The sequence below is a fragment of the Myxocyprinus asiaticus genome, chromosome 32 (assembly GCF_019703515.2).
Source record: "Myxocyprinus asiaticus isolate MX2 ecotype Aquarium Trade chromosome 32, UBuf_Myxa_2, whole genome shotgun sequence".
Lineage (NCBI taxonomy): Eukaryota > Metazoa > Chordata > Actinopteri > Cypriniformes > Catostomidae > Myxocyprinus > Myxocyprinus asiaticus.
In genome coordinates, this window is record NC_059375.1 from 36,855,001 (window position 1) to 36,882,340 (window position 27,340).

At 35.6% G+C, this 27,340-nt stretch overlaps 2 protein-coding genes across 3 annotated transcripts in view; both read left to right on the top strand.

Moving 5' to 3' along the window:
- The window catches only part of LOC127423142 (kinesin-like protein KIF19), a 70,544-nt gene extending 47,896 nt beyond the window's left edge, over positions 1–22,648 (top strand). The window contains exons 5-20 of the mRNA XM_051667238.1: positions 1–11; positions 5,139–5,264; positions 5,747–5,941; positions 8,089–8,235; positions 8,387–8,509; positions 8,739–8,895; positions 11,365–11,539; positions 11,673–11,871; positions 12,260–12,530; positions 12,795–12,916; positions 13,376–13,539; positions 15,619–15,712; positions 16,048–16,171; positions 16,412–16,797; positions 20,688–20,853; positions 21,034–22,648. The exon at positions 1–11 is cut by the window's left edge and continues 126 nt beyond it. Of these exons, the coding sequence (XP_051523198.1) occupies positions 1–11; positions 5,139–5,264; positions 5,747–5,941; positions 8,089–8,235; positions 8,387–8,509; positions 8,739–8,895; positions 11,365–11,539; positions 11,673–11,871; positions 12,260–12,530; positions 12,795–12,916; positions 13,376–13,539; positions 15,619–15,712; positions 16,048–16,171; positions 16,412–16,797; positions 20,688–20,853; positions 21,034–21,167 (2,594 nt within the window). The 3' untranslated portion in view covers positions 21,168–22,648. The remainder of the gene's footprint in view (positions 12–5,138; positions 5,265–5,746; positions 5,942–8,088; positions 8,236–8,386; positions 8,510–8,738; positions 8,896–11,364; positions 11,540–11,672; positions 11,872–12,259; positions 12,531–12,794; positions 12,917–13,375; positions 13,540–15,618; positions 15,713–16,047; positions 16,172–16,411; positions 16,798–20,687; positions 20,854–21,033) is intronic.
- Positions 22,649–24,138: 1,490 nt separating this feature from the next.
- LOC127423245 (cholesterol transporter ABCA5-like) overlaps positions 24,139–27,340 on the top strand; it is a 45,288-nt gene continuing 42,086 nt past the window's right edge. For both annotated transcript variants that reach the window (XM_051667389.1, XM_051667391.1), the window contains exons 1-2: positions 24,139–24,297; positions 24,865–25,016. In XM_051667389.1, coding sequence (XP_051523349.1) covers positions 24,285–24,297; positions 24,865–25,016 — 165 coding nt within the window. In that variant the 5' untranslated portion in view covers positions 24,139–24,284. The remainder of the gene's footprint in view (positions 24,298–24,864; positions 25,017–27,340) is intronic.

A 27,340-nucleotide genomic window follows, 5' to 3' on the forward strand; every position in this document is an offset into this window, starting at 1 on the left:
CCTACTTGGAGGTGAGAACATTGTTTGGCCTCTTAAATGGGTTGTAGAGGTCATTAAAGGGTTAGATCTCCCAAAAATGATCAATTTAAAGTCATCATTAACTCACCATCATTATTTCGTATGACTGTCTTTTTTCTGTAGAACACGAATATCTCCTTTCATTATATTTATCAGTTTGAAACAACATGAGGGTGAGAAAATGATGAGACAAAAAAAAAAAAAAAAAATCACCTAGAGATGCGATATTGACTTTTAAAGAGACTGTCACCCTACTGCCATGCTAAATAAATGCACACAGTATAATAAATGGCCTTAATTCAGTTGTAAACATCTTGTTAAGGGTCACGTCTTAAGTGTTATGTGATAAGATAATCAACACATCCGTGAGGAGTTACCAATAGCACGTCTGTTTATCGAGTCTCTGTTTACGTGATGCTGGAATAATCTCAACGGCTTTGTGACTATCTCAATTTTGTATTGATACAAGACAGAAAGCTTGTTCCTCCACTGTGTTGTGATGGACTAATCTGAAGTTTACTCTAAACATAGCTACATATATCCCAGATCCTCACGGCGCTAGTTTGAAAACAAATCAGCTTATTCACAATGAATAGCTCTAATATTGCTGACTGCACATCTCTTTCATACACACATCTCTCGCTTATCCCAACTTAATATACAGAAACATCTTTAAGTAAGCCATTTGTAGATAGATTTTGTCCTGAAAAGTGTAAAATTGTATTACATCTTATAAAATTAAATTTTACAACTTAAAAATTTTGCCATGACAACGTAACGCTTTAGCATAAACCCTGCAAAATTTTAACTTTACAGCTCACATAATACACAAGTTTTAAAAGAGTAATTAATGTGTGTTTTTAAAAGCTTATCAAATTGTAAGCATCACATTTCTGCCTGTAATTTTTTAAGCTCAGGGCCCGACACCAGGCCTGTCGATAATTTTATTATTATTATTATTATTATTATTATTATTATTTTATTTTTATATATATTACTAACTACAGTCTTGACCAACTCAAAATATGTATCGTTTTAAAGCTTAGAAGCTGTGCTTTACAATGCATGTAGGCATCATGACCAAAACTGAACAAGTGCTTTGAAATTTGCAGACAAATCAGAAGTGTTCCGTTTTGATAACTTATTAATAATTTTACACTGAACATATTGTAATCGGTAAAACATCAAACTGATCAAATAGCCATGTGCCCTATGTCGTTGGAAAGCTCTCAAAGACTAGGATACAACCAGCTTATTTGTTTTACTCACAGACAAAAATATAGTGAGTAATAGCTAAGTACATGTTTTTGAAATACATGATACATATAAACGTGTTGCTTTTAAGCCACGTTTTCTCTTAAAACTTCTCAAAAAATAAACTGAACATAAAATATCACATACCATTACTTGGAGGAGGGGATTCCCACATACAATGTAATCGGATTAATAGATCATTAGATAATCCACACCAAGCACAATATGCATACAGCACACAATGTGCTATCTTGTTAAAAACACGTTAGCTTTCCTGGATCAGATGACTTCATCGGAAACAATATAGTATGTTGTTCAGCGTTATGGAATGTTAGAGCAATCATATTTGGATTAAGATCGCTGCAACCAGAGGTGGAAGTCATCCAAATATGGGCAGAGAGGATCGTTCACTCTAATTACATATGGACACCAGGAGATGGTGCCAAGTACATGACACAGATTCAGTGTTGGCTGAAATATGTAATTAGTTCTTATGTTCAATGAATGTGTTTTATTTGTTTGGAGAGGTTTTTGGATACTAGGATAAATTATTTTGTAATGTTATAACTTTTGATTTGCATTGTTCTATCAACACAAAATTTTACTCAGTTACAGGTGACATGATTGTGACCAAAACAAAAGCAGTTTTTCTGAGCTTCCTTATTTACACACTGAGATTTATAATGTCAAATCAGAATAATAAGAAAAAAGTAAATTTTTGGCTCAATTTTTGTGTGTGATTTTTCAGCAGTTTCTTAGGCTGAGTCTCATAATTTATCATAATCTAAATCATTAAAAAATGTAAAAGTTTTCCTTAAGAAAAATGCTTCTATTGTAAGTGCCTCACTGTAACATAAATGTTAGTTTTTTTTGTGTTTTTTTTTATGAAGAAAAGGAGAGACGAGTCGAAATTATCTTTTGTGGTATTCAACATTATGCCACAAATGGTGTCGATTGAGCTTAACTTGTATTCAACCCGGAATATTCCTTTTAAAGTGGAAGTACATAGAAAAAGGGACAATACAGTGAATTGGTTTTCTACATAAGATGTTTGAACACTGTCTGCGGATATTGAAGCAATTTCCTTCTCTGTGGGGAATAGACAATTGTAAAGGCGAAAACACACATTTTCAATGACAGTGCCAGACACTAAAGAAATGCTGCTGAACAGACTTTGATTGACAGTATTATATAAGCAATAAGAAGAAAAAACAAGAGTGAGAAAGAGAGAGAGAGAGAAAGAGAGAGGCTGAGAATGCAAGATTGATAGACTTTTATTCAAAAAATGACTCTGAAGAAGAGTTGCTGTCAGCTCGTACATATGTGAACTCAGTTGCACATGCATCACCTGCCTGTCATAAGCAGAGCAGAGCCATTGAGTTTGAAGTCTTCACTGAAGCCCTGGCAGATAAACAGAGTGAAAAAACTCCATAGACTTACACTGAAGGAAAGAAGAGCCATATCTAGAGACCAGAATATCATAAATACTTGGGGGTGCACTTTTGACTTAAGCCAGTGAGTAACCACCTAGTAACCACTCAGAACACCCTATCAACACCCTGGCAACCACCCAGAACACTCTAGCAACCGCATAACAATGCGTTAAAAACCACTTAGAACACCCTAACAACCTCATAACAATTGCCTGGCAACCACCAACAACACCCTAGAGCGTCATGTCAGAGAATTTTCCAAGGGTGAGCACCAATCACAAAAAAAGGCTAAAATGTAAATGTATAAATCTCTATTCTCAGATAAAAGCACACTCACAAACATATTCCTGATATACAGATTAAGCTATTTTTAGAATGGCAGACTAATATACTGCGTACTGCACACTGCACATTATGTGAAGCAGTATGCAGTATGTAATGCTAAATGTTGCAAACAGTATGCTGTCACATGACCTAAATATAAGGCCAGAAATATACTTTACACAAGTATGCATTTCACAGATAAAAAATGCATGACCAACATATTGCCAATGCGCGGTCCTGTTGAACATACTTGACGTGCAGTCTTGCGTTACTGTGGTGGTAACAAACCGCAGTACTTAATATTCTGGTAGTTGCTACTGTATAAATATATTGACTTTAACCTACTTGCTCAGCAATCAAACTGTTACTCCATCATGACAGTAGTTGACTTGAAAGAGAAAACTCACCATAAAAGCAGACAGTTCACACTAATGTTTGCTATAGCGCCCCTTGTGGCAACGTTGAGAATGCTACGCATACTTGCAACACATTTGAATTGACATTCTGGAACTCAACAAGGCACGGAATCAAGGTTGTGTTGCTACAATTTTCTTAGTTCACATACTTGCATAGAGTATGTTTCTATCCTTAAAGGGGTAGTTCACCCAAAAATGAAAAATGAAAAGGCAGCATAAATGTAATCCATATGACTCCAGTGGTTAAATCCATGTCTTCTGTAGCCATATGATAAGTTTAGGTGAGAAACTTTTATTATTCATGTCCTTTTTTACTATCAATCTCCACTTTCACTTTCACATTCTTCTTTTCTTCTTCTTCGCCTACTGGAAAGGGAGGAGAATTTAAAGAAAAAAATAAAATAAATAAAACTTAAATATTGATCCGTTTCTAAACCTCATCTATCATATCGCTTCTGAAGATAGGTTTGATTCCCAGGAAACAAGTGGACCAATTAAATATACATTCCGAATGCACTGTAAGTCACTTTGGATAATAGCATCTGCCAAATGCATTAAAATAAACACACTGTACTCTGTATGCATTCTGCAGTAGGAGTTCTATAGTAGTGTGCTATTCTGATCATACTCAGAGCATACATTTACAAGCAGGTACATGCACTCCTACACCCAGAAACATGCAGTTTGCACATGCATCTTACCACACACATACTGTACATAAGCACACAAGTAGTTTATGTTGTTTGACTTCTTTAGCTTAAAGAGGTGTTTGGGATGTGCAGACATATGAGTAATCCACTCCGTCCAAACACGGAAAGAGCAAACTTCAGTAAATATCACAATGCTCTCCTGTACTGTAGCTTTTCTTACACCTTCACATTAAAAATCCTGTTTACACTGGCCTGTCCAAATGCCTTCCTGTAGAGAAAGCCTTTTTATTCCCGGCCTCTGTGGTTTTAAGTTCAGACCTCCTGGTTTATCCTGTCCTCTTTTTCTCTTTCCATCAGCTGTATCTATAGCTGGTCGTCTCCTCTTCTTCTGTCAATGGGTTCTTTTCACAGCGTCAACATCACCCTAAAATTATCACATGCTTATGGCACATCAGATTGACCTCAGTGACAGTGATGAAATGTTCAGTTTGGAATGACTTAAATTGAGAGATTTTGAGGTGACCACAGTGGTGCTCAGGATGTGGCCGTGTTCTAAACAGGGTTGAATGAAGCTTTGTGAAATATTCTGAAATATTAAAGGAATAGTTCATATAAAACTGAAAGTCTTATACTCACCCTCATGTTGTTCCAAGTTATGTTGAAAAATGTACAAGTTTTACATACAATGAAATTGGATGGGGACTGGGGCCATATAAAATTAGCACCGTCCACAGAGGAACATGGGAGAATAAAAAACAAAAATAATTGGCAACTATCAGCAAAGATTTTTGCAGATAACCAGTAGTTTTAAAAAGCAACTATCGGCACTGATTAATCGGTAAAACCGATATATCGGTCCACCTAATTTCTGCTTGATCTAATCCTTAAAATTAGTTTTGTTGGTGTAACCGAATGTTTTTAGGTTTATTAAGTGATGTTATATAATATTTAAAATGAATCATTTAGATGATACCACATGAAGCACATTTTTACAGTGTGAAATTTAAGTATGGTCTTTGTTCTCTTATATTCATGTGCTGCAGATCTACAATGAGATGATAAGAGACTTGCTGAATCCATCCTCTGGGTTTCTGGACCTGAGAGAGGACTCGAAGGGAGAGATACAGGTTGCTGGGATCACAGAGGTCTCCACCATCAATGCGCGTGAGGTTAGTTATTGAGACCCCCATGTTTCAATGCAAGTGTTGTGTTGAGTCATTTTTAGTTGTAGTTAGTTTTAGTTAGTTTCAGTTGTTCATAAATAGTTTTTATTTTGTTTGTGCCTTAAGGAAAATGTCTAAATTTATTTAGCAAAAGTTTTTGTTAAATCACACCCTCAGTGTACATACAATGTCAAAAAAGAAGCACTGTGTAGGCCAATGTTACAATGTTAAGGGAGAGGTTTTCTATAGTATTTGCTAGTAAATAGAAAGATGACCTATGTTGCTTATTTGAAAAAGTAACCTATGTTTAATGGTATTATGGAGTTAATTCTAAAAGTAACATGTTAGTTCATAAAAAAAGAAATCTGATTACGTAATGCTTATTATTTGTAACACGTTCCCCGCAACTCTGGTCCAAACAAAGCTCTATACAAGACAATCTGTAGATTACGGTATGTAGTGTTTTGAATCTGTTTTCTTTTTCTCAGATCATGGAGTTGTTAATGAAGGGAAACAAGCAGAGGACTCAAGAACCGACGGCAGCCAATCAGACGTCGTCTCGCTCTCACGCTGTACTGCAGGTGGTCGTGCGACAACAGAGTCGATGCCGAGACATTCTACAGGAAGTACGATTTGCACGTCTCTTCATGATTGATCTGGCAGGGTCTGAGCGGGCTTCACAGGTACATGTGATGTGTGTTGAGAAATGGATGATAAGTGTACATCTAAGAATGCAATCAATTTAGATCTATATATCTTTTGGAAAGTTACTTAAAACCTTTGTCATTTGTTTTCAGTTAGCGTGGTGGGTGAGCAGAGATGTATGTCCATAAATCAGGCAATCATTAATTTAAAAGCTATCAGTCTCTCTTAAATGAAAAATTACATTGAAAAATGTGTCATTGGACCAAAACAATGATTAGATATCTTCTCACGTTTGAGACTCCTCCACAAGTCAAATCGGGTTTTTGTGCTGAAAGAAATTTGAATGATGCTTCATATTAAATTGTCATTTGCCCTCACAGCATGAGACAGGAAGATATTACACTAGAGAACACATTTAGACAGAGCAATGTGAATTTGCCATGGAAACTGCTAAACATTTTAACCACTCAAGCACCCTGTGGGTTTAAACATGCATGTGACAGACACAAAAGCAGATCACATTGTTGGTTATGGAACATTGTTGCTCAGAAACAAGAGTGGTTATTTGTTTTCTATTGATGAGAAAGACAAGCCTGTTGCACAGCTAGTCAGAGAATGTGAGACGTGCAAGAGCGCCCCCTGCTGGAAGTCTGAATCTCAACTTAAAGGGATAGTTTAATGCTGTCATTCTAAACCTACGGTGGCCTTGAAGTGCAAAACAAAACAACAAATCTAAAACAACAACAGCAAATCCAAAGACAAAATAACAATTCAGAAACACATTAACAAATCATAAAACACAACAGCAATTCAGTCGAAACGGAAACCTGATTGGCTGTGTGGAGAATATCTAGTCCTTTCCTCAGGACTGGTTCTCTGCCCACTTGCATGATAATTTCAAAATTAATTCCAAATTCTCAATTACTGAAAACTGTGAGTGGTTTGTCATTCAGTAAAACAGCAATGGGACACTTTATAACACAGAGAGCAAAAACAGCGAGCAGGAAAAGTTTTAGGTATGATGTTCGTCTATGCTGTGTAAGGGACCGTCTACAAATTCCACAAACTGCGCTAAAACGCGTTCAAGCGTTCATTCAGTTAACTTGCATATTCTAACATAAACACTGTTATTAAAAAAGTATTTTCTCATTCAAAAGGTTGCATTAGACTGCCGGCGTGATGGCTCACTTTCTACATTTGATGCCAGCATGTCCTATTATGAGTACAGTGTTCAATTATTTTTGGAAAAAAATGCTGAAATTCTACCAAGATATTATATTCATATTGTGAAGGTTGTAGAAGGCTGCTATTAGATATTCTGACTTACTCTAGGTGAGATTTTCCCAGGATGTGGAATTCTACATATACAGTATTCAATAATGTTTTTAAATAATAATAATAATAAAATAATATGTAAGTTAGTCATTCACATCACTGGCAGCTTTGTAATGTAAAAATTACATCTTGATAAATGTTTTTTTTTTTTTTTTAAATAATTGAATATCGAATCCATATAATTACATATACTTGGAAAATCTATCCATTGGCAGCAACCGGAACCTTTATAATTATTATTATTTTTTTTTAAACAGTGTTTTTTAAGTTAGAACATGCAAACTGAATGAACGTTTGAACGCCACCAACGTTTTAGCACAGTTTGTGGTCTTTAAGACAGTCCCTTATGCACTAGATGAACCATGAGACCATAGATGAACATGGTACCTAAAACTAACTTATCCCGCTGGCTGTTTTTACTCTCTGTGTTATAAAGTTTACTGTCACTGTTTTCCTGAGAGAGAAAAGGTCAGTGACCTTTTGGTATGAATTTTGATATAATCAGTGAACCAATCCTGAAGAAAGGACTAGGTCACATTCACACAGCCAATCAGGTGAGGGGCTATGGTACCTACCCTTTCCGTTTCGACTGAATTGCTGTTGTGTTTTTAGATTTATTGTTTTGTTTTGCACTTCACAGCCACCGTATAAACCTGTATGGCTTTCTTTCGTAGAACACAAAATTAGACTTTTTTTTTTTTAAATCTCAGAGCTGATTTTTTTTTTCCTTGTATTGAAAACTTATAGTGACCAATAACTGTCAAACTCCAAAAAAGACAAGAAAGCACCATAGAAATTAAAGTGTGTCACTATAACACTAAAACTATGCTATAACTACATTTTCTTTCAGACACAGAACAGGGGTCAGAGGTTAAAAGAAGGAGCTCACATCAACCGTTCTCTGCTCGCGCTGGGGAACTGCATCAATGCCTTGAGTGAAAAGAATGGCAACAAATACATCAATTACAGAGATAGCAAACTCACGCGACTGCTCAAGGTACAGCAAAGCAATTCTTTAATGAAACAGAAACGGCCAAACATGTTCATCTTTATGTGATATTTTCACTGACATTTAAAGATTTGTGATTTGACATTTAAAGTCTTGACTCCCCTGCACTTGTTTTATTGGGGTCTTATTTTGTCTTCAGGACTCTTTGGGAGGGAACAGTCGGACAGTGATGATTGCCCACATAAGCCCCGCCTCTTTGGCCTTCGAAGATTCACGGAATACCTTGACCTATGCCGACCGTGCCAAAAGCATCCGCACACGGGTAAGTTCAATGCACGTTGGATAGAATAAAGTATTTTAACAAAACAAAAATAACAAAAAACATCAGCAACATTGTGTCTGCCTTTAGCTGTAGTAGTGCATTAAGTTGTAACACTGTCCAAAATCTTTAGACTTCAGTTTTGTTGAGTTTGAATTTTGGCTCCTACTCTTAAGTTCTATTTGGCCGCCCTCTGCTGTGTTTCACGTCTACTCTGTCTCTATCTATCCAGGTAAAGAGAAACCTGTTGAATGTGACCTATCACATCGCTCAGTACACCAGCATTATATCTGACCTGCGCAGCGAGATTCAGAGGTTGAAGAAAAAAATTGCGGACCAGGCCAGCAGACAGCTTAACCCAGACAGAACAGACATCCGCCATGTTCAAGGTAACATCCTGTTTGTAACATAATAAATGATATGTTCATTTACAATGGACAAGCCTAGATTTGTACCATGGACTCCCAAGGATTCAAACAGAACCAGATTCTCTACTGCAGATGTGTTTATCCTCCTTATTCTATTCTATTGGATGCTTTTCTAATAGATTATATTCTATTCTAATAGATTATTTTCTATTCTGTTGTAATGCATTCTTTATTAAAAGGTTCTATTCTATTCAACAGTTTTTGTTTTTTTTCCCCCCTAATTGATTCTATTATTTTTGTCTCTAATGGAATCTGTTCTTTTTCTAATGCATTCTATTATTTATTTATTTTTTTTCAAATGGATTCTATTCTATTCTATTGGAGTATTTAAAAAAAAATTTTTTTTCTGGCCCAATACATTATTTTCTAACTGAATATATATATATATATATTTTTTTTTTCTAATGGATGCTTTTCTAATAGATTATATTCTATTCTAATAGATTATTTTCTATTCTGTTGTAATGCATTCTTTATTAAAAGGTTCTATTCTATTCAACAGTTTTTGTTTTTTTTCCCCTCTAATTGATTCTATTATTTTTGTCTCTAATGGAATTTGTTCTTTTTCTAATGCATTCTATTATTTTTATTTTTTTTTCAAATGGATTCTATTCTATTCTATTGGAGTATTTAAAAAAAAAAATTGTTCTGGTCCAATACATTATTTTCTAACTGAATATATTGTTTTTTTTTTTTTTTTCTAATGGATGCTTTTCTAATAGATTATATTCTATTCTAATAGATTATTTTCTATTCTATTTTAAAGCATTTTGTATTAAGCTAATAGGTTCTATTCTATCCTGTATTTGTTTCCTAATTGATTCTATTATTTTTTTCTCTAATGGATTTTATTATTTTCTAATGGATTCTATTCTATTCTTTTGGATTATTATCAAAAAAGATTTTGTTCTAGTCTAATACATTATTTTCTTTCTTATTCTATTCTATTCTAATAGATTATTTTATTCTATTTTAATGCATTCTTTATAAGGCTTATAGGTTCTATTCTATTCAATAGTTTGTTTTTTGTTTTTCTAATTGATTCTATTATTATTTTCTCTAATGGATTATATTCTACTATTTTCTAATGTATTCTATTATTTTCTTTTCAAAATGGATTCTTTTCTGTTCTATTGGATTTTTGTTTTTTAAAGATTTAGTTTGTAGTACAATACATTATATTCTAACTTATTATATTCTGTTATTTTCTAATAGATGCTTTTCTGATAGATTCTATTCTATTCTAATAGATTATTTTCTATTCTATTTTAATGAATTCTTTATTAAGCTTATATGGTCTATTCTGTTCAGTATTTGAGTATTTTTCTAATGGATTCTATTCTATTCTTTTCTTTTTAAATGGATTTTATTCTATTCTTTTGAATTATTATCAAAAAAGATTTTGTTCTAGTCCAATACATTATTTTCTTTCTTATCCTAATCTTTTCTAATAGATGCTTTCCTGATAGATTCTATTCTATTCAATAGTTTGTTTTTTCTTTTTTCTAATTGATTCTATTATTTTCTCTAATGGACTATATTCTATTATTTTCTAATGTATTCTATTATTTACTTTTCAAACGGATTATATTCTGTTCTATTGGATTATTTTATTCTATTTATTATATATTCAAACTTATTCTATTCTGTTCTTTTCTAATAGATGCTTTTCTAATAGATTCTATTCTATTCTAATAGATTCTTTTCTATTCTTTTTTTAATGCATTCTTTATTAGGCTAATAGGTCCTATTCTATTCAGTTGTTGTTTTTTTATTATATTTTTGTCTAATGCATTCTATCTAATAATATTGTATTCTGTCCTGTTCTATTTTTTTTCTTTTCTAACGGATTCTATTGAATTCTATTGGATTATTTTTAAGTATTCTGTTGCAGCCTAAGATTATTTCCTATTTCAATCTATTCTGTTCTTTTCTAATGGATTCTATTCTGTTTTAATGCTTAATTATTTATGAATAGGTTATATTCTAATCTAACAGATTATTTTCTAATTGATTCTATTTTATTTCTAATGGATTCTATTCTATTCTTTTCTAATGTATTATATTATTTTAGATTTAAATGGATTCTATTTCTAAAATATTATTTTGTAATTGATTGTATTATTTTCTTCTCTAATGCATCCTATCTAATACTATTTTATTCTATCCTGTTCTATTCTTATCTTTTCTATATGTATTCTATTCAATTCTATTTGATTATTTTCTAAAGGATTCTGTTATAGTCTAAGATTATTTTAAATTAAAACCTATTCTGTTCTTTTGTAATGGATTCTATTCTGTTTGAATGCTTAATTATTTATTAATAATTTCTGTTCTAACTGATTCTGTTGTATTCTATTCTATTCATAGAGATTGAGTTATATTGCTCAAACATTTAGCAAAACATGTCTTCTCTCTGTTTGTCTTCAGCGGAGGTACAAGCTCACTCATCTCAGCAGAGTCGGGCTGAGATGGACCAACTGCGAGAGCAGCTGATTGATGCGTTTAGACAGCAGATGGATATCAGGAAGCATCTTATGGAGCTGGACAACAGCAACATGGAAATCCAAATTGACACATCCAAACACTTGCTGACCATTGCAGAGTGAGTCTCCCTTTCAATGAATGTAATTTCATTACAGACAAAATATCAAACCAAGTGGCATCTGCAAACAAGTGATGTTAAATATGACCTTTTTACCGAAATAGAGATCGAGATGTTTTCTGTTTCTGTTTAGCTGGGAGCAGGAGCGTTTCAGAAGAAGAAAGAAGTGGCAGGGGGAGAGGAGGAAGGAGAGTTTTCATAAGGATGAGAGTGAGAAAGACTCCGACACACCAGAATCTCTGCCGGACAGCACAGAGACACAAGAGGTAGCCATTGCCAGAGAGAACCTCATCACGCTCATGGCCGAGCAGAAGAAAATACAAAAACACAAGGTAATGTCTGTTAGTGGCCACTAGAGGTTGTAATAATACCCCAAAACCACATAGTCCTGTCCAGAGCAAAAGCACTGGGAAGTTCAAAAGCAAATTAATGATTCATTACGATTCATCGCTCCCAAAAGTGTTCCGAGCATCCCTGTGTGGCTTTTTACTGTGTGGTTTAATTTTTCTTATGAAATAAATGTTTCCTGCTATTTATAACTTATATATAAGAAATCCTATAAAACTGCTATTTATAACTCTATTTATGATTCCAACACATCACCCTGCTCACAGTTGGCATTGCTAGTGGTATGTTTTATCAGTTCAGCTACAGGAACACTATAATAAAATACTAAATGTTAAAAAGGATTAATGACCATAGGCCCCCCGTTCTCCTCAGGCCGGTCTGGAGCAGCATCTGGCAGAGCTGAGAGAAAAAGCTCGACATCTCGAGGAGCTTCTCCCCCGCCGCGTGAGCTCCGAGGAGCAGAGGGAGGTTCTTTGCCTCCTCTGTAAGGTCCATGAGTTGGAGATCGAGAATGCTGAGATGCAGTCCAGCGCTCTGCTCAAGGACAACGTGATCCGGCAGAAAAACGTGGTTGTTCAGCGGTTTGAGCAGCACAGGCACCTCTGCCACGAGATCATCCAACAGCAGCGGCAGTTTATTGATGGTGAGTCATAGGCAGGAGTAAGCAATGACTGTCAACCAGAAATGAATCAGGCCAAACTGTTTAAGCAAAGTTGTCCAAATATCCCTTTAAATGTGTTAAAGATTCAGAATGAGGTTTCAGTTCAGCTTTCAAGCTGAAACAAAAATAGATATGACACATATTTGCAAGGTAATTGAATATATATATATATATATATATATATATATATATATATATTAGCTATTAAAAGTACTATTAATGTGATATGCTGTGATGTTTGTGCAGATCACAGTCTCTTGGTCCCCCCTCATCTTCAAGAGCTCTATGAGATGTACATGAAGCAAATGGATGAGAAGAACTTGGATAGAGTCGTGGCCTTGGATAAGTTCACCATTCGTACTCTTAAGGTAGACTACATCAAAAAGACATTTTCGAAAGGTTGTAGCCTTTCGAAGTCAACATAAAATCAAAATTGGCTCTATTTACATTCTTACATTCTTAATAAACGGCTTAATGGCTTTCCATTTCGGCTGATGTCACCTAAGCCGTGCATGCTATTGGATAATGTTAACCAATAGGCAAATACTTATTTAGGCATTGTCTTAGCAAACATACATTCAGGTCTTTCTCCATTCTGGTATGGAGCACTCACACGATCTTATAGGTAAATTCTGGTTGGATAAAATCAAAAGAATTTTGAAATGAGTCACATTTCGAAAGTAAAATGAGCTGCACAGTAAGTATTGTTTCTTGTTGACTTTAAAAGCTCTTCATGAAGTTACTATGTGGAGCTTAAAGGTTAACAGAACATCAGTCACGTGTGACAATGAACATCTTTACAAATTTGCTCACATATGTTTGTCTAGGAGGGTTCCTTGCCCAAGATCACCCTCCCCAGCAGAGGTCGTGACCCCTTGCAGGAGCTGGACTCAGATCAGGATAGTGTTCGCATGCTGGGCTCAGACAACAGACAAGGGCGGACGAAAGTGAGGAGACACACACTGCCTCCCATCCTCCCAGAGCCTGATGGGTAAGAATGACAAATATTCTTTAATCCTTTGTTATTTGGTGTTCCATCATTTTCCTCCATATTGGTAAGAATGCAAACTGACAATGGACTTTTCCAAAAGTCTTTTAAAAATACCCTTTCACTGCTGAAAAAACAGGACCAGCCAAGATGGTTTAAGCTGATCAAGCTGGTCTCCTAGCTAGGTCATGTAGGTGCTCAGCTGTTTTAGCTGGCAGGCCAGCTGGTCTCCCAGCCTGACCAGCTGACAAGTGCTCTAAACCCCTCTAAAACCAGCAAACTGACCAGGCTGGGAGTGCAGCAAACCAACTTAGACTGGTTTAAGCAGTTTTGTTTTTTCAGCAGGGTTAAGGTCATCTATATATATATATATATATATATATATATATATATATATATATATATATATATATATATATATATATATATATATATATATATATATATATATATTTTTTTTTTTTTTTTTTTTTTTAAATAAATAGGAAATAAAATAGTAAAAAAAAACATAAGAACATTTGGTAACACTTTACAGTAAGGTTCCATTTATTAACATTAGTCAGCAACATTAGTTAACATGGACTAACAATGAACAATACTTTTACAGCATTTATTAATCTTGGTTAATGTAAATTTCAACATATAGAAATAAATTTCTAAAATGTATTAGCTGTATATGTTAACATTACTATGCACTCTGAACTGACATTAACAATTTAATATTTATTAACTAACAGTATCAAATATTATTAGTTCATGATACATAATGCATTAATGTTAGAGAAATATTCCAGGTTCACTACAAGTTAAGCTCAATCGACAGCATTTGTGGCATAATGTTGATTACTACAAAAATTAACTTCGACTCGTCCCTCCTTTTCTTTAAAAAATATAAAAATCTGGGTAACAGTGAGGCACTAACAATGGAAGTGAATGGGGCCAATTTTTGAGGGTTTAAAGGCAAAAATGTGAATTTTATGATTTTATAAAAGCACACATTGATTCTTCTTTTAAAACTTGTGTATTATTTGAGCTGGGAAGTTCTTAAAAAATCATTTTTACAGTCATTTTAAGGTTTGCTGGCATACATGGTCATAGTGTAACGTTGTAGGCAGGCAAACAGGAGAAAGACGAAGACGAGATGATGTGAAGAACCCAAGTGCAGTTTATTTACAAGACGTGGAAATCCAAAACGTGAAACAAAATATATAGACTAGACTTAACTACAACTTGAATAAACTATGAAATTATACCATGAATAAGACCATGAACAAGAGCTACAGAACATTACACAACCACAATACTTGACAAAGGACAATGGCAGACATGAGGGCTTAAATACATGGACATGGGTAACCACATGACATAGACAACCAATGACGAGATTAAACTAATGAACATGATAACAAGACTAATAAACAGGAACCAATAATAAAACAGAACTGATAAGAAGATAACAAGACACATGAAACCAGATACTCACATGACAGGAACAAATGAGGGGAACAGGAAATCACATGACCAGAAACAGGGACAGGAAGTAAACTAATTTCAAAACAAAAAGGCATGAAAACAAGACATGAACAAAAACACATTTAAACGTGACACATAGCAATGAAGTTGGTAAAATTGGCTATAACTTTACACAGAAAAGGTAAGCAATATTATCACACTTAAATCATGTTAACATCCATAATGTTCACATTTTGTGGCTATACTTTTGAAACAGTGAATATTTTTAAGTCTATGGATTGGCCCCATTCACTTCCATTGTAAGTGCCTCACTGTAACCCACATTTTTGCTTTTTTCAAAGAAAAGTAGGGACGAGTCAAAATAAATTTTTGTGGTAATCAGCATTATGCCACAAATGCTGTCGATTGAGCTTAACTTGTATTGAACCATGAATATTCCTTTAATGAATGGAACCTTATTGTAAAGTGTTTTTTAGAAGTCTTTTCGAGGAATAGCCTAAAAAATATTCTTAATTTTTTCTTAAGTTAGAAAATACAAAATAAAACAGTAGTGATTCACCTTTGACCTCATGATTCCATTCCCTGGGTTTCTTTCCCTTGTCCGCACAGAGAGCGAGTTTTTAAGAGCAGTCACAAACAGATGAAGAACTCTGTAGTAATGACACCACCCCCCATTCATATCAATGGACATGGCAACAGAGAGGTGAGCTCATCTATTTATCTGTCTCTCTGTCTGTCTGTCTGTCTGTCTGTCTGTCTGGACCAGTGGTTCTCAACCCTGTTCCTGGAGCCCCCCCACCAACACTACACATTTTGGATATCTCCCTAATCAAACGCACCTGATTCAACTCATCCGCTTGTTAGTAGAGGACCTGAATTGGGTGTGTCAGATAAGGGAGATATACAAAATGTGCAGCGTTGGGGGGCCTCTAGGAACAGGGTTGGGAACCACTGATCTAGACTATCTGTCTATCTGAATATTCTGAATCTTTATTGAAATCTGTCTGATGCTGTGCTGACTGTATTTCTGCTCTGCAGCTGTTGCCATCTGTCCTGGATGACACTCTGAGATACAGTCATCTCAGTCACAGTATGAGCAGCCACCTGGACTCCTCACCTGAGAGCAGTGAGAACGGCACAGATGCTCCTCTCACACCTAAAGGTAAGAATTACTCTCTTGTTTAATCTTTGTGCATATTGTGCGAGATTATACATACTGTGATATGTTAGGGTTGTCTAATTATACTGTGTAACAGTGTTTCCTGTAGTATTGTTTTTTTTATACATATCCAAATGCATACTAAACAAAACATTTTGATTACATGCGTCCTTTTTGCTTAGTGGCGTGTTGGAAAAAAAACAAACATGCTCATTCGTTTTAAAACCCCTTAAATTCCATCAGAGAGACAGCAGATTCTAAGAGGTGTGCAGAGCATTGCAGTGAAGGCCGCCCGACGCCGATCTAAAGTCCTTGAATTAGATGCCCTGCGATTGCCTCCTCCTCCCTCCCCTCTAGATCCCAAGAAACACAAGAGTAACCTATCACTGAGCGAGGCGCCCCCTAAAGGCCTGGTGCTGCGTCGTGGGAGACAGCCCAGCCCAGAGCTACGGCATGCCACCTCTGATGACAACTTGTCCAGCAGCACAGGAGATGGCCCCGCACCCAACGGCACATGGACGAGGCCCCGGAACCGTCAGGTTGTTAAGAACCCCCCTGCACGGGAGCAGGACTTTGAGGGTCGGAGACGCAAGAGGAGGTCTCGATCATTTGAAGTCACAGGACAGGCAGTGAGTTTTCAGATAAATTAGTCCATACACATATCTGGGTTAATGGGTGAATCTCATGAAAACGAATGAATGTCTGGGTCATATTTCACTCCAAATATATATACATATACATACAGGGTTGGGAGGGTTACTTTTGAAATGTATTCCACTGCAGATTACAGAATACATGCTGTAAAATGTAATTTGTAATGTATTTCGATAGATTACTCAAGGTCAGTAACGTATTCTAAATACTTTGGATTACTTCTTCAGCACTGGTAGATTTTTTCACTTGTTTTGACTATAAAAACTCTACCAGTACAGTAAGACAAAATACACATGTTAAAATACATTCTCTGAAAAACCTAAATATCTTATGTAGTGTTGTTTCTAAAACAAGATAAATCAAATTGATCTTGTTTTAAGGATTTTTTTACAGGAAAACAATACAAAAATTATTATCAAGAATCCGATTTTTGCCCAAATATCAAAGGTCTTACTAGAAAAAAAGAAATTATGATCTAACATGAATTTTCTTGATAAAAAAAAAAATATGATCGTGCCTGGTAACATGTGTATGCAAAATGGCTAGAAATAGCACTTTAGCTTAGCTTAAGGTGACAATTTACACAAGGTTTATTTCTATTTCTTCTGCTCCAAACTTACTTCAAACTTACTTCTCTGTCTGCTCGTATGAATGTAACACATCATAAGAAAGTGTTTCACCGCTGTTCAAATGCACTTTGGATCGCATCATTTATATGTATAAATGTTTTCCATCTGAAAGGACTAAATATTAAATGAAACGAATGACAATAAAATGCAAAGTAATCTCTTCAGTAATCAAAATACTTCTTGAATGTAACTGTATTCTAATTACCAATGATTTAAATTGTAACTGTAGTGGAATACAGTTACTTATATTTTGTATTTTAAGTATGTATTCCCGTTACATGTATTCCGTTACTCCCCAACCCTGTGTGTATATATATATATATATATACACTGCCAGTCAAAAGTTTTGAAACACTTGACTGATCTTAAAAATCTTTTGATCTGAAGGCGTATGCATAAATGTTTGAGATTAGTTTTGTAGACAAAAATATAATTGTGCCACATAACTTATTTAATTATAAAACTAAAATCTAATAAAAATAAAAAAAGTTTTTGAAATTGGTGACTTGGTCCAAATAATAAAGTAAAGCAGCCAATAATTGCCCAACATAAATGGGAACTCCTTCAATACTGTTTAAAAAGCATCCCAGGGTGAAACCTCAAGAAGTTGGTTGAGAAAATGTCAAGAGTACATGTCTGCAAATTCTAGGCAAAGGGTGACTACTTTGAAGATGCTAAAATATAACACAGTTCTGATTTATTTTGGATTTTTTTAGTCACAACATAAGTACCATAGTTCCATTTATATTATTACATAGTTTTAATGACTTTACTATTATTCTAAAATGTGAAACAAATTATAATAAAGAATGAGTGTTTCAAAACCTTTGACCGGTTGTGTGTGTGTGTGTGTGTGTGTGTATACACACACACCCACACACACATACACACACAGCTGAAGTCAGAAGTTTACATACACTTAGGTTGAAGTCATTAAAACAAATGTTTTTTTTTTGTTGTTGTTTTTTTTTCTCCCCTTTTCTCCCCAATTTGGAATGCCCAATTCCCAAAGCACTCTAAGTCCTTGTGGTGGCATAGAGGCTCGCCTCAATCCGGGTGGTGGAGAACGAATCTGTTGCCTCCGTGTCTGAGACAGTCAATCTTATCACGTGGCTTATTGAGCGCGCTACCGCGGAGACCTAGCGCGTGGAGGCTTCATGCTATTCTCCGCGGCATCCACGCACAACTCTCCACGTGCCCCACGGAGAGCAAGAACCACATTATAGTGACCATGAGGAGGTTACCCCATGTGACTCTACTCTCCCTAGCAACCGGGCCAATTTGTTGATTAAGAAGCCTGACTGGAGTCACTCAAAAATAAATTTAACCACTCCAGCAAACTATAGTTTTGACAAGTAGTTTAGGACATCTACTTTGTGCATGACATGAGCAATTTTTCCATCAATTGTTTACAGACAGATTGTTTCACTTTTAATTGACTATATCACAATTCCAGTGGGTCAGAAGTTTACATAAACTAAGTTAACTGTGCCTTTAAGCAGCTTATTATGATTATGACATAAAATTATGTCAAGCAATTAGCCAATTAGCTTCTGATAGGCTAATTGTCTAATTGGAGTCAACTGGAGATGTACCTGCGGATGTATTTTAAAGCTTACCTTCAAACGCCGTGCCTCTTTGCTTGATATCATGGGAAAATCAAAAGAAATCAGCCAAGACCTCAGAAAAAAATGGTGGACCTCCACAAGTCTGGTTCATTCTTGGGAGCAATTTCCAAACGTCTGAAGGTACCACATTCATCTGTACAAACAATAGTACGCAAGTATAAACACCATGGGACCACGCAGCCATCACACCGCTCAGGAAGACAAGTATCTATATCCACAGTCAAACGAGTCCTATATCGACATAACCTGAAAGGCTGCTCGAAAACCACCATAAAAAAGCTACAGTTTGCAAGTGTACATGGGCACAAAGATCTTTCTTTTTGGAGATATATCCTCTGGTCTGATGAAACACAAATTTTCCTGTTTGGCCATAATGACCATCGTTATGTTTGGAGGAAAAAGGGTGAGGCTTACAAGCCGAAGAACACCATCCCAACCATGAAGCATGGGGGTGGCAGCATCATGCTGTGGGGGTGCTTTGCTGCAGGAGGGACTGGTGCACTTCACAGAATGGATGGCATCATGAGGAAGGAAAATGATGTGGATATTTTGAAGCAAAATCTCAAGACATCAGCCAGGAAGTTAAAGCTTCCAAATGGACAATGACCCCAAGCATACCTCCAAAGTTGTGGCAAAATGACTTAAGAACAACAAAGTCAAGGTATTGGAGTAGCCATCACAAAGCCCTGACCTCAATCCGATAAAAAATTTGTGGGCAGAACTGAAAAAGCGTATGCGAGCAAGGAGACCTACAAACCTAACTCATTTACACCAGTTCTGTTAGGAGGAATGGGCCAAAATTCCAGCAACTTATTATGAGAAGCTTGTGGGAGGCTAACTGACTTGACCCAAGTTAAACAATTTAAAGGCAATGCTACCAATTACTAACAAAGTGTATGTAAACTTCTGATCCCACTGGGAATGTGATGAAAGAAATAAAAGCTGAAATAAATCATTCTCTCTACTATTATTCTGACATTTCACATTCTTAAAATAAAGTAGTGATCCTAACTGACCTAAGAGAGGGAATGTTTTCTACAATTAAATGTCAGGAATTGTGAAAAACTGAGTTTAAATGTATTGGTGTGTGTGTGTGTGTGTGTGTGTGTGTGTGTGTGTGTGTGTGTATGTTTGTATATGTTTTTTCTTGTGATCTTTGGCTGAGAATTTTTTTTATTTTTTCTATTTATTTTTTTTAATACTGTAATACAATTATTATTTTTTTTCTAAATTAACTCTGAATTCTAATGTGTTTGTTATCATGAATTTAAGGCAGTAAAACTAATTTTACCATTATATATAAATAATTTACCCGTTATATAACATACATATAAATATTTTTGGCATTACAATAATGAGAATGTGATGTAATGCATTATGATAATGAGAATTAACAAGTAGATTGTGCTGTTGTCATGAACATCATATCACAATGGAAAACAATCTTAATGGTCCTAAAATAGGCTTCGTTTTCTTATGTCTTTCTTTTGATTTTGAGGTGAAATATAAATATGTTCTTGACAGGTTTTCATGAGATTCACACTGATATTTATTTCATTCCAATATCAAATTACTTACAACAAACTCCACATTTTCTCTTCCCTCCAGCTGTCTCAGGCAAAGAACACAAGCCAACGATTTCGTCCCCTGGATAGCACTTCTGATGCCCACCTACACATTAACGGCCATCCTCCTGCCCCTCTCCTGCGGCCCCAACACAAGGCCCAACCTCAGCTTACAAAAACCCGGCCCTCGCACAACATCCACCAAACAGGTATGATATCAGAACTCTTACCCTATGCTAGAAAAAGTAAAAATAGAAAAGATATTTACCTCCTGACTATTGCCTCAAATGTTTGACTCACACCTGTGGTGCATTTCAAGTCAACATGATAATGTTTGCAACCCATGTTACTTCCATTATGTGACTTCTGTCTTCATTCAACCTCCACAGGATCAACAGCTGATGTCACTTCCTCCAACCTGCCCTCCCACCTCATTAAGCGTGGTGCACAAACAAAGCAACTTCAGCCTCTCCTGTATGTCACCACCACTGGGACGGGCGGCCAGCGAACCCGGAAACACTGAAGACTTTGAGGACTTTCTCTTGGTAGACCCGAAGTCCTGGCCTGAGCACGATGGATGGATCCCCTCCCATAAAAGCATGTAGAGATAAAATGGAAGGTTTCCTCATTGTATTTTAATGGAAGAGCTGTACCATGAGATCAGACTTATGATTCTATGTATTCTCCATAAAGGAAGACCATTGGGTTGTTGTTCCCTTCCTGAGTTTTTGCTAAAATGCTTGTAGCTATTCTCTAATGACAGGTGACTTATGATGCCTGCTTTATTTTGTTAAAAAATCCATTGGTTTCAGTAAATGGCAAGAACTGATTGCCATGAATTCCACAGCCTCGACTTATGTCAACTTTATAGTGGTGTTCAGATTGTAGTCCTAAAAAAAAAAAAAAATGAATTTTCGAGCTCTTGGTTCCCTCTGGAATTTCTATTGGGCTTTTAGAATAGCGGTTAATGAGTAAGCTAGCATGACTTAAAGAGACTTTCATGTTTTGTTCTAAAATATGAATTACACACAGACATACTGTACCATACACATACATTTTGAAGCTGTTGAATGCTTTAAAAACGCAAGTTGCTAATAAAGCCATTCATCAGTCAGTCCTCTTGTTTATGTTGTAGAACAAACTGGAAAGTCTTTTAAAGTAATGTTAAGCACAAAACGTATTTTACTCATAAATTGAAAACTGATATTCTAATAACCTATTAGAAATTCCCAAGGGAACCCATGGCGAGTTAGCCTTCAGGGTTGGCCTACAATTTGATGTCATGACTGAACAGTTCTATTCCCGCAATGACATGCAAAAATGCTCTTTTTTTTTTTTTTTTGAGACTAGCTATTTTGACAGGGGACAAAACCTGCCTCAAATGCCTTTCGGTTGAATATTTATATCAGGCCTTTTAGTGACATCCTGAAAAGTTAGTTCTAAGTCTACAAAACTACAATGGTGACGCTTGTGTATGTTACTACAGAATCAAATATGCCCCTCTCATTCCGCAGGGAACAATATATATTTCGCAGCTGCTGTGATTGTGAAATTATTGCTCCCTCAGGCCTTGCACAAATTAATGTACTGTCAGACTGCTTATGAATCATACGTCTAGCTTCTGTGAATTCTTCTCTGATAATACACGCCGCTGCATTATTGATGTCATTTTGTGTTTACTGGTAATAATCAATTTAATTTTGCCTTCTGTCATTCAGGTTTCAGCGTAACTGTTTTCTTTAAAATCCTTTTGGGTTTGTGTTAGATCTTAGTACCAGACGAGGTGGCATATTTAATGTATTCCAGACCCTCTGTGGTTTATTTTAAATGAAATAGGAAAAACAAACAAATACTGCTGCCTTTTCTTTTAAATGTTCTGAAAGTTTATGTATTTTTATTTTTTTTTCATAATTATACATACACTTTTTCTACTCTTAATTTTATACCTTTTTTGTAACTAAAATAAATTTGATTGACAAAGTGATCACACGTTGTACATGTGTTATGACTGTCATGATATATAGCATTATGACTGGTAACTTTTTGTCAAGGTCAGTTTTAAAGAACCGTGTGTCTCGTGACCAGAAGTATTCACAATGTTATATCTTAAAAGAGCAATTGATTTGTGCTCTATGAACAAATTTAGTATAATTAACATAATTCAGAACCATTTCTTGTTGTTCAGAGACATATGATCACTCAAATCTGTCACTTAAAGTGCTGTATCAATTTTGAAAACAGTGTTCCTAACCACATTCCTGTACTGTCAGCACACTGTAAAGTGTTCTGTCATATTTTGCATTTTTGGCGCCCAGTCGATATCTGGATGTCAAAGTTTCAGTGTAATCAGATTTCTCCTGTTTCATTTGACCAAGCAAAACATAACAAAATATCTGGCTTGCACAGCGGGTATCGCATCATTGACTGTGGGCTTGAGCTCTCTATAAATTAAAAGGTAATAATGTCTAAATTGGGCAAGCACTTTACATTTACATTTATGCATTTGGCAGATACTTTCATCCAAAGCTAATTTTGAACAGTTTGAGTGTTCCCTGGGAATCGAAGCTATGATCTTGCCTTTGCTAGCCCCATGCTCTACAAGTTGAGCTACAGGAACAGATTTACAAAGATATTTATTAAGTAAATAAAAAATAATAACAATACAATAATGATTGAATTATTACCAACTGAACAAATAAAAAATACAATGTAATATAATATACTGTAATATAATTTTGTGTTCAAATATTTGTGATATAATGACTGTTAGACCTTGCATATTTGACCATTGCCCCAGGCAACTGGTTTCCTACATAGCTGAGGTATACTTTAATGTTTATGGAATATATTTTTTCATGCCTATTTATTAATTTATTTAGTAAGTAGCCATGTAATAAGCGATCCACAGTCAGACGGTCATTATTATGAAATTAAGATAATAGCCGGTTATTAAATCATTTTCATTTCTATTATATTATTTTTCACCCTGTCTGGGTTTTATTTTGCTTGGTGGCCACTGACTGTGCATTATCTTTTACCTATAATATAACATAATATTCATGGCTTCAATAATATATTCTACTCTGTATATGGCGCTTCAATACATAAAATAATTTATAGAGGTAGCACAGGTTAAGAGAGTTTTGAAGGTGAAATGGTTTGGATGTATTACTTTATTTTTCAAAAACAATAACTGAGCTTTTGCTAACTTAATTTACTTTTTTGAATGTGACATTTGGCAAACAGCAATAAAAGGTTAATAATAAAATACTAATTCTTTTTTGTTTTGCTAATGCGACCTGTAGGTCAAAGGCAGGCGGAGGTGTTGTAATGACGCACATCAACAACTGAACCAATACGCACAGTCCTACAATTTCCAAGGCGTATCATTGGTTCCATCGACGCTGACCAATCACGTGTCACGGAACTTGTAGGGCTGCGCTAATTGGCTGGCTGACTGGTCGGTCCAGCTGAGCTGATAGCAGAGGCGCAAGTAGTGTTGACAACACCACTGGATTCTCTTATTTATCTATTTCCTAAAGGTTATTTATTTGAAAAAAAAAAACAAACAAACAAACAAAAAAAAAAAAAAAAAAAAAACAACAACGCGCATTTAGGAGGAAGGGAATGACATGCCTTAATGTATTTCATACGTAAGTACACTTTTTTATTTAAGCCTGAGGGTGAGCTGTTAGCCAGTTAGCGTTAGCCGTCAGTTTTTACACACCGACAGCAACAAATAAATGTCATTATTTCATCGACACTTTTTACACTTAGCTCTAGTGCTTCATGTGCCTTGTTATAACTTGTATATAATATATAACAGACATATAGGAAGGGTCAAACCCGCAGTCCAGCCTTTATTGCACCGCGCGAGCACACGCATTCGCGCGACCTCTCAGGTGCACGCACCCTTCTGCACGCGCAGTGACATTTCGGCATAGACATTTATTCAGAACGTGTTGTTTATATATATATATATATATATAATATTTAGTTAGGCAGCCAAACCCTTCCATAGTTTACAAGCTGCTTTAATGCATTCTTATTTGTACTTACCTTTGTATTCTCATTTTGCCCCCATTTTTACATTAGGCTCATAGACCTAAATTGGGATTCACATAAAAAGACACATCTAAAATGTGTACTACTGGGGTACTCTCAAGACTTCAAGGACTGAGAACCTCTGTTTTAAGGGTTTCATGTACTTTGTTTTGCAGCTGTGTCTGATCCATGTGCCAGTCAGCTGAAGCATGCTCGAAAAATGAAGCAGCCCGTAAGTAGAAGAGATGCCGGAGTCTGGCATCAGACGAAGAGCCTGCTCTACAAAAACCTGCTTATCAAATGGAGGACCAAACAACAGAGTCTCCAGGTGCCTTTCATCTGTCACTCACATTCACCATCTTCCCTTTGGGTGCAAATCTGTTGCGCTATAAAAGATTTGGCACATCTCTTCTCAGAACTGGAGACAGTCTTTAAACTCCCTCTAAAGTCTGAATATGCTTTTTGAGGAATCTAATCAAAGATTACTTGAAAGTGTCCAATTGGATTTGTTCACCTTAATTTTGTTCCCACTTGTCCTGGAAAAACCTGGAATTTTGCAGTGCAGTTTTCCAGTCATGAAAAATTAGAAGTTCCTGGAAAATAATAATTTGTTCTGGAAATATTTAAGTATAATAAAACTGTTTGACTGTGTAGCTAACATGGTTTTTTGTTACATGTACAAAAACATGGTAATGATCGGGACTCGGGATTGGTGTCAAACACACAAATTCGATAGTTTAGTCACTGCCGACGGCTGCACATTGTGAAACAACGTCAACAGTTGACTGTCATGAACGAAGCCCTGTCATGTACAGTTGAAGTCAGAAGTTTACATACACTTAGATTGAAGTCATTAAAACAATTTTTTTTAACCAATCCACAGATTTCATATTAGCAATCTATAGTTTTGGCAAGTCGTTTAGGACATCTACTTTGTGCATGACACAGGTAATTTTTCCAGCAATTGTTTACAGACAGAATGTTTCACTTTTAATAGACTTTATCACAATTCCAGTGGGTCAGAAGTTTACATAAACTACTTAACTGTGCCATTAAGCAGCTAGGAAAATTCCAGAAAATGATGTCAAGCCTTTAGACAATTAGCCAGTTAGCTTCTGATAGGCACATTGGTTAATTGGAGTCAATTGGAGGTGTACCTGTGGATATATTTTAAGGCCTATCTTCAAGATCAGTGCCTCTTTGCTTGACATCATGGGAAAATCAAAAGAAATCAGCCAAAACCTCAGAAAAAAAATTGTGGACCTCCACAAGTCTGGAGAAGCTTGATTCAAGTTAAACAATTTAAAGGCAGTCCTACCAAATTCTAACAAAGTGTATGTAAACTTCTGACCCACTGGGAATGTGATGAAAGAAATAAAAGCTGAAATAAATCATTCTCTCTACAATTATTCTGACATTTCACATTCTTAAAATAAAGTAGTGATCCTAACTGACCTAGGACAGGGAATGTTTTCTACAATTACATGTCTTTGTACATAATGTATGCTGAGATGGTCTGAGATCATATACAGCGTTCATAGACGACACTCTTCTTGCAAACTGTTCCGAGGTGACTGACAGAGAAGAAATAGTGAGAACTCATCATATGCGGCAATTAAATACATGAAAATACTTGAAATACCCACATGTGGTCGGTGTTAATTTTATACCCTTATGCTGTAGTCATGTTTGGGCTTTTTGCCATCAAGTGGCATCTCAGCTGTATTAATATTCTTGGAGGTGGAGATGTAAAAGTTAGGCTAGTTGTTGGGTAAATTGTGCCGAGTTGTTGTTAATTTACTCAGTATTCCGTGTCAGGGACTGTGTTTAGCAGAACTGTAGCAATGAGTCCGCTTAAAAAATAAAAAAGAATAAAAAATGTTTTAATAACAATTTGTGTCCTTAATAAATGTGATATCATGTAGTAACCATTTTATTAAAGTTAGAAGGCACTTGAGGCTGTGCTATAGCATTAATATAATATTGCACAGCCTCTTATAACTTATTGTTTCGCCTATTAAGTCTAAGCACTCTTGTGGCATTCTTTGTGGGGATTTTAAAATCTCGAGGACCTTTGCTTATCCTTGGGCTTTTTGTTATCGCTTTGGAACAAAGATTGTGGTGAACACCCTCCAGACACATTAAAAGCTAAACTCACGTCATGGTCTAGCAAATAAACCCAGAGGGATGATTGGAAACCTTCACTGGTTGTCATATGTTTATGGCCTTCCTAAGGCACTAAATCATGTAATTAAAATGTAGCTTTGCTGACATTTTTATGCTAGTGTACTTACATTTACATTTATGCATTTGGCAGACGCTTTTATCTAAAGCGACTTACAGTGCCCTTATTACAGGGACAATCCCCCTGGAGCAACCTGGAGTTAAGTGCCTTGCTCAAGGACACAATGGTGATGGTTGTGGGGATTGAACCAACAACCTTTTGCTTACCAGTTCAGTGCTTTAGTCCACTACGCCACCACCACCTTAAGATTTACAGTGACTTCTAGGATCAGGGAATAAAATGTTGTCTATGCCCACTCCCAAGGTTGTAAAAAGTACTCCGAAATTATACTTGCAGTTGAAGTCAGAAGTATACATACAATTAAGTTGAAGTCATTAAAACTAATTTTTTAACCATTCCACAGATTT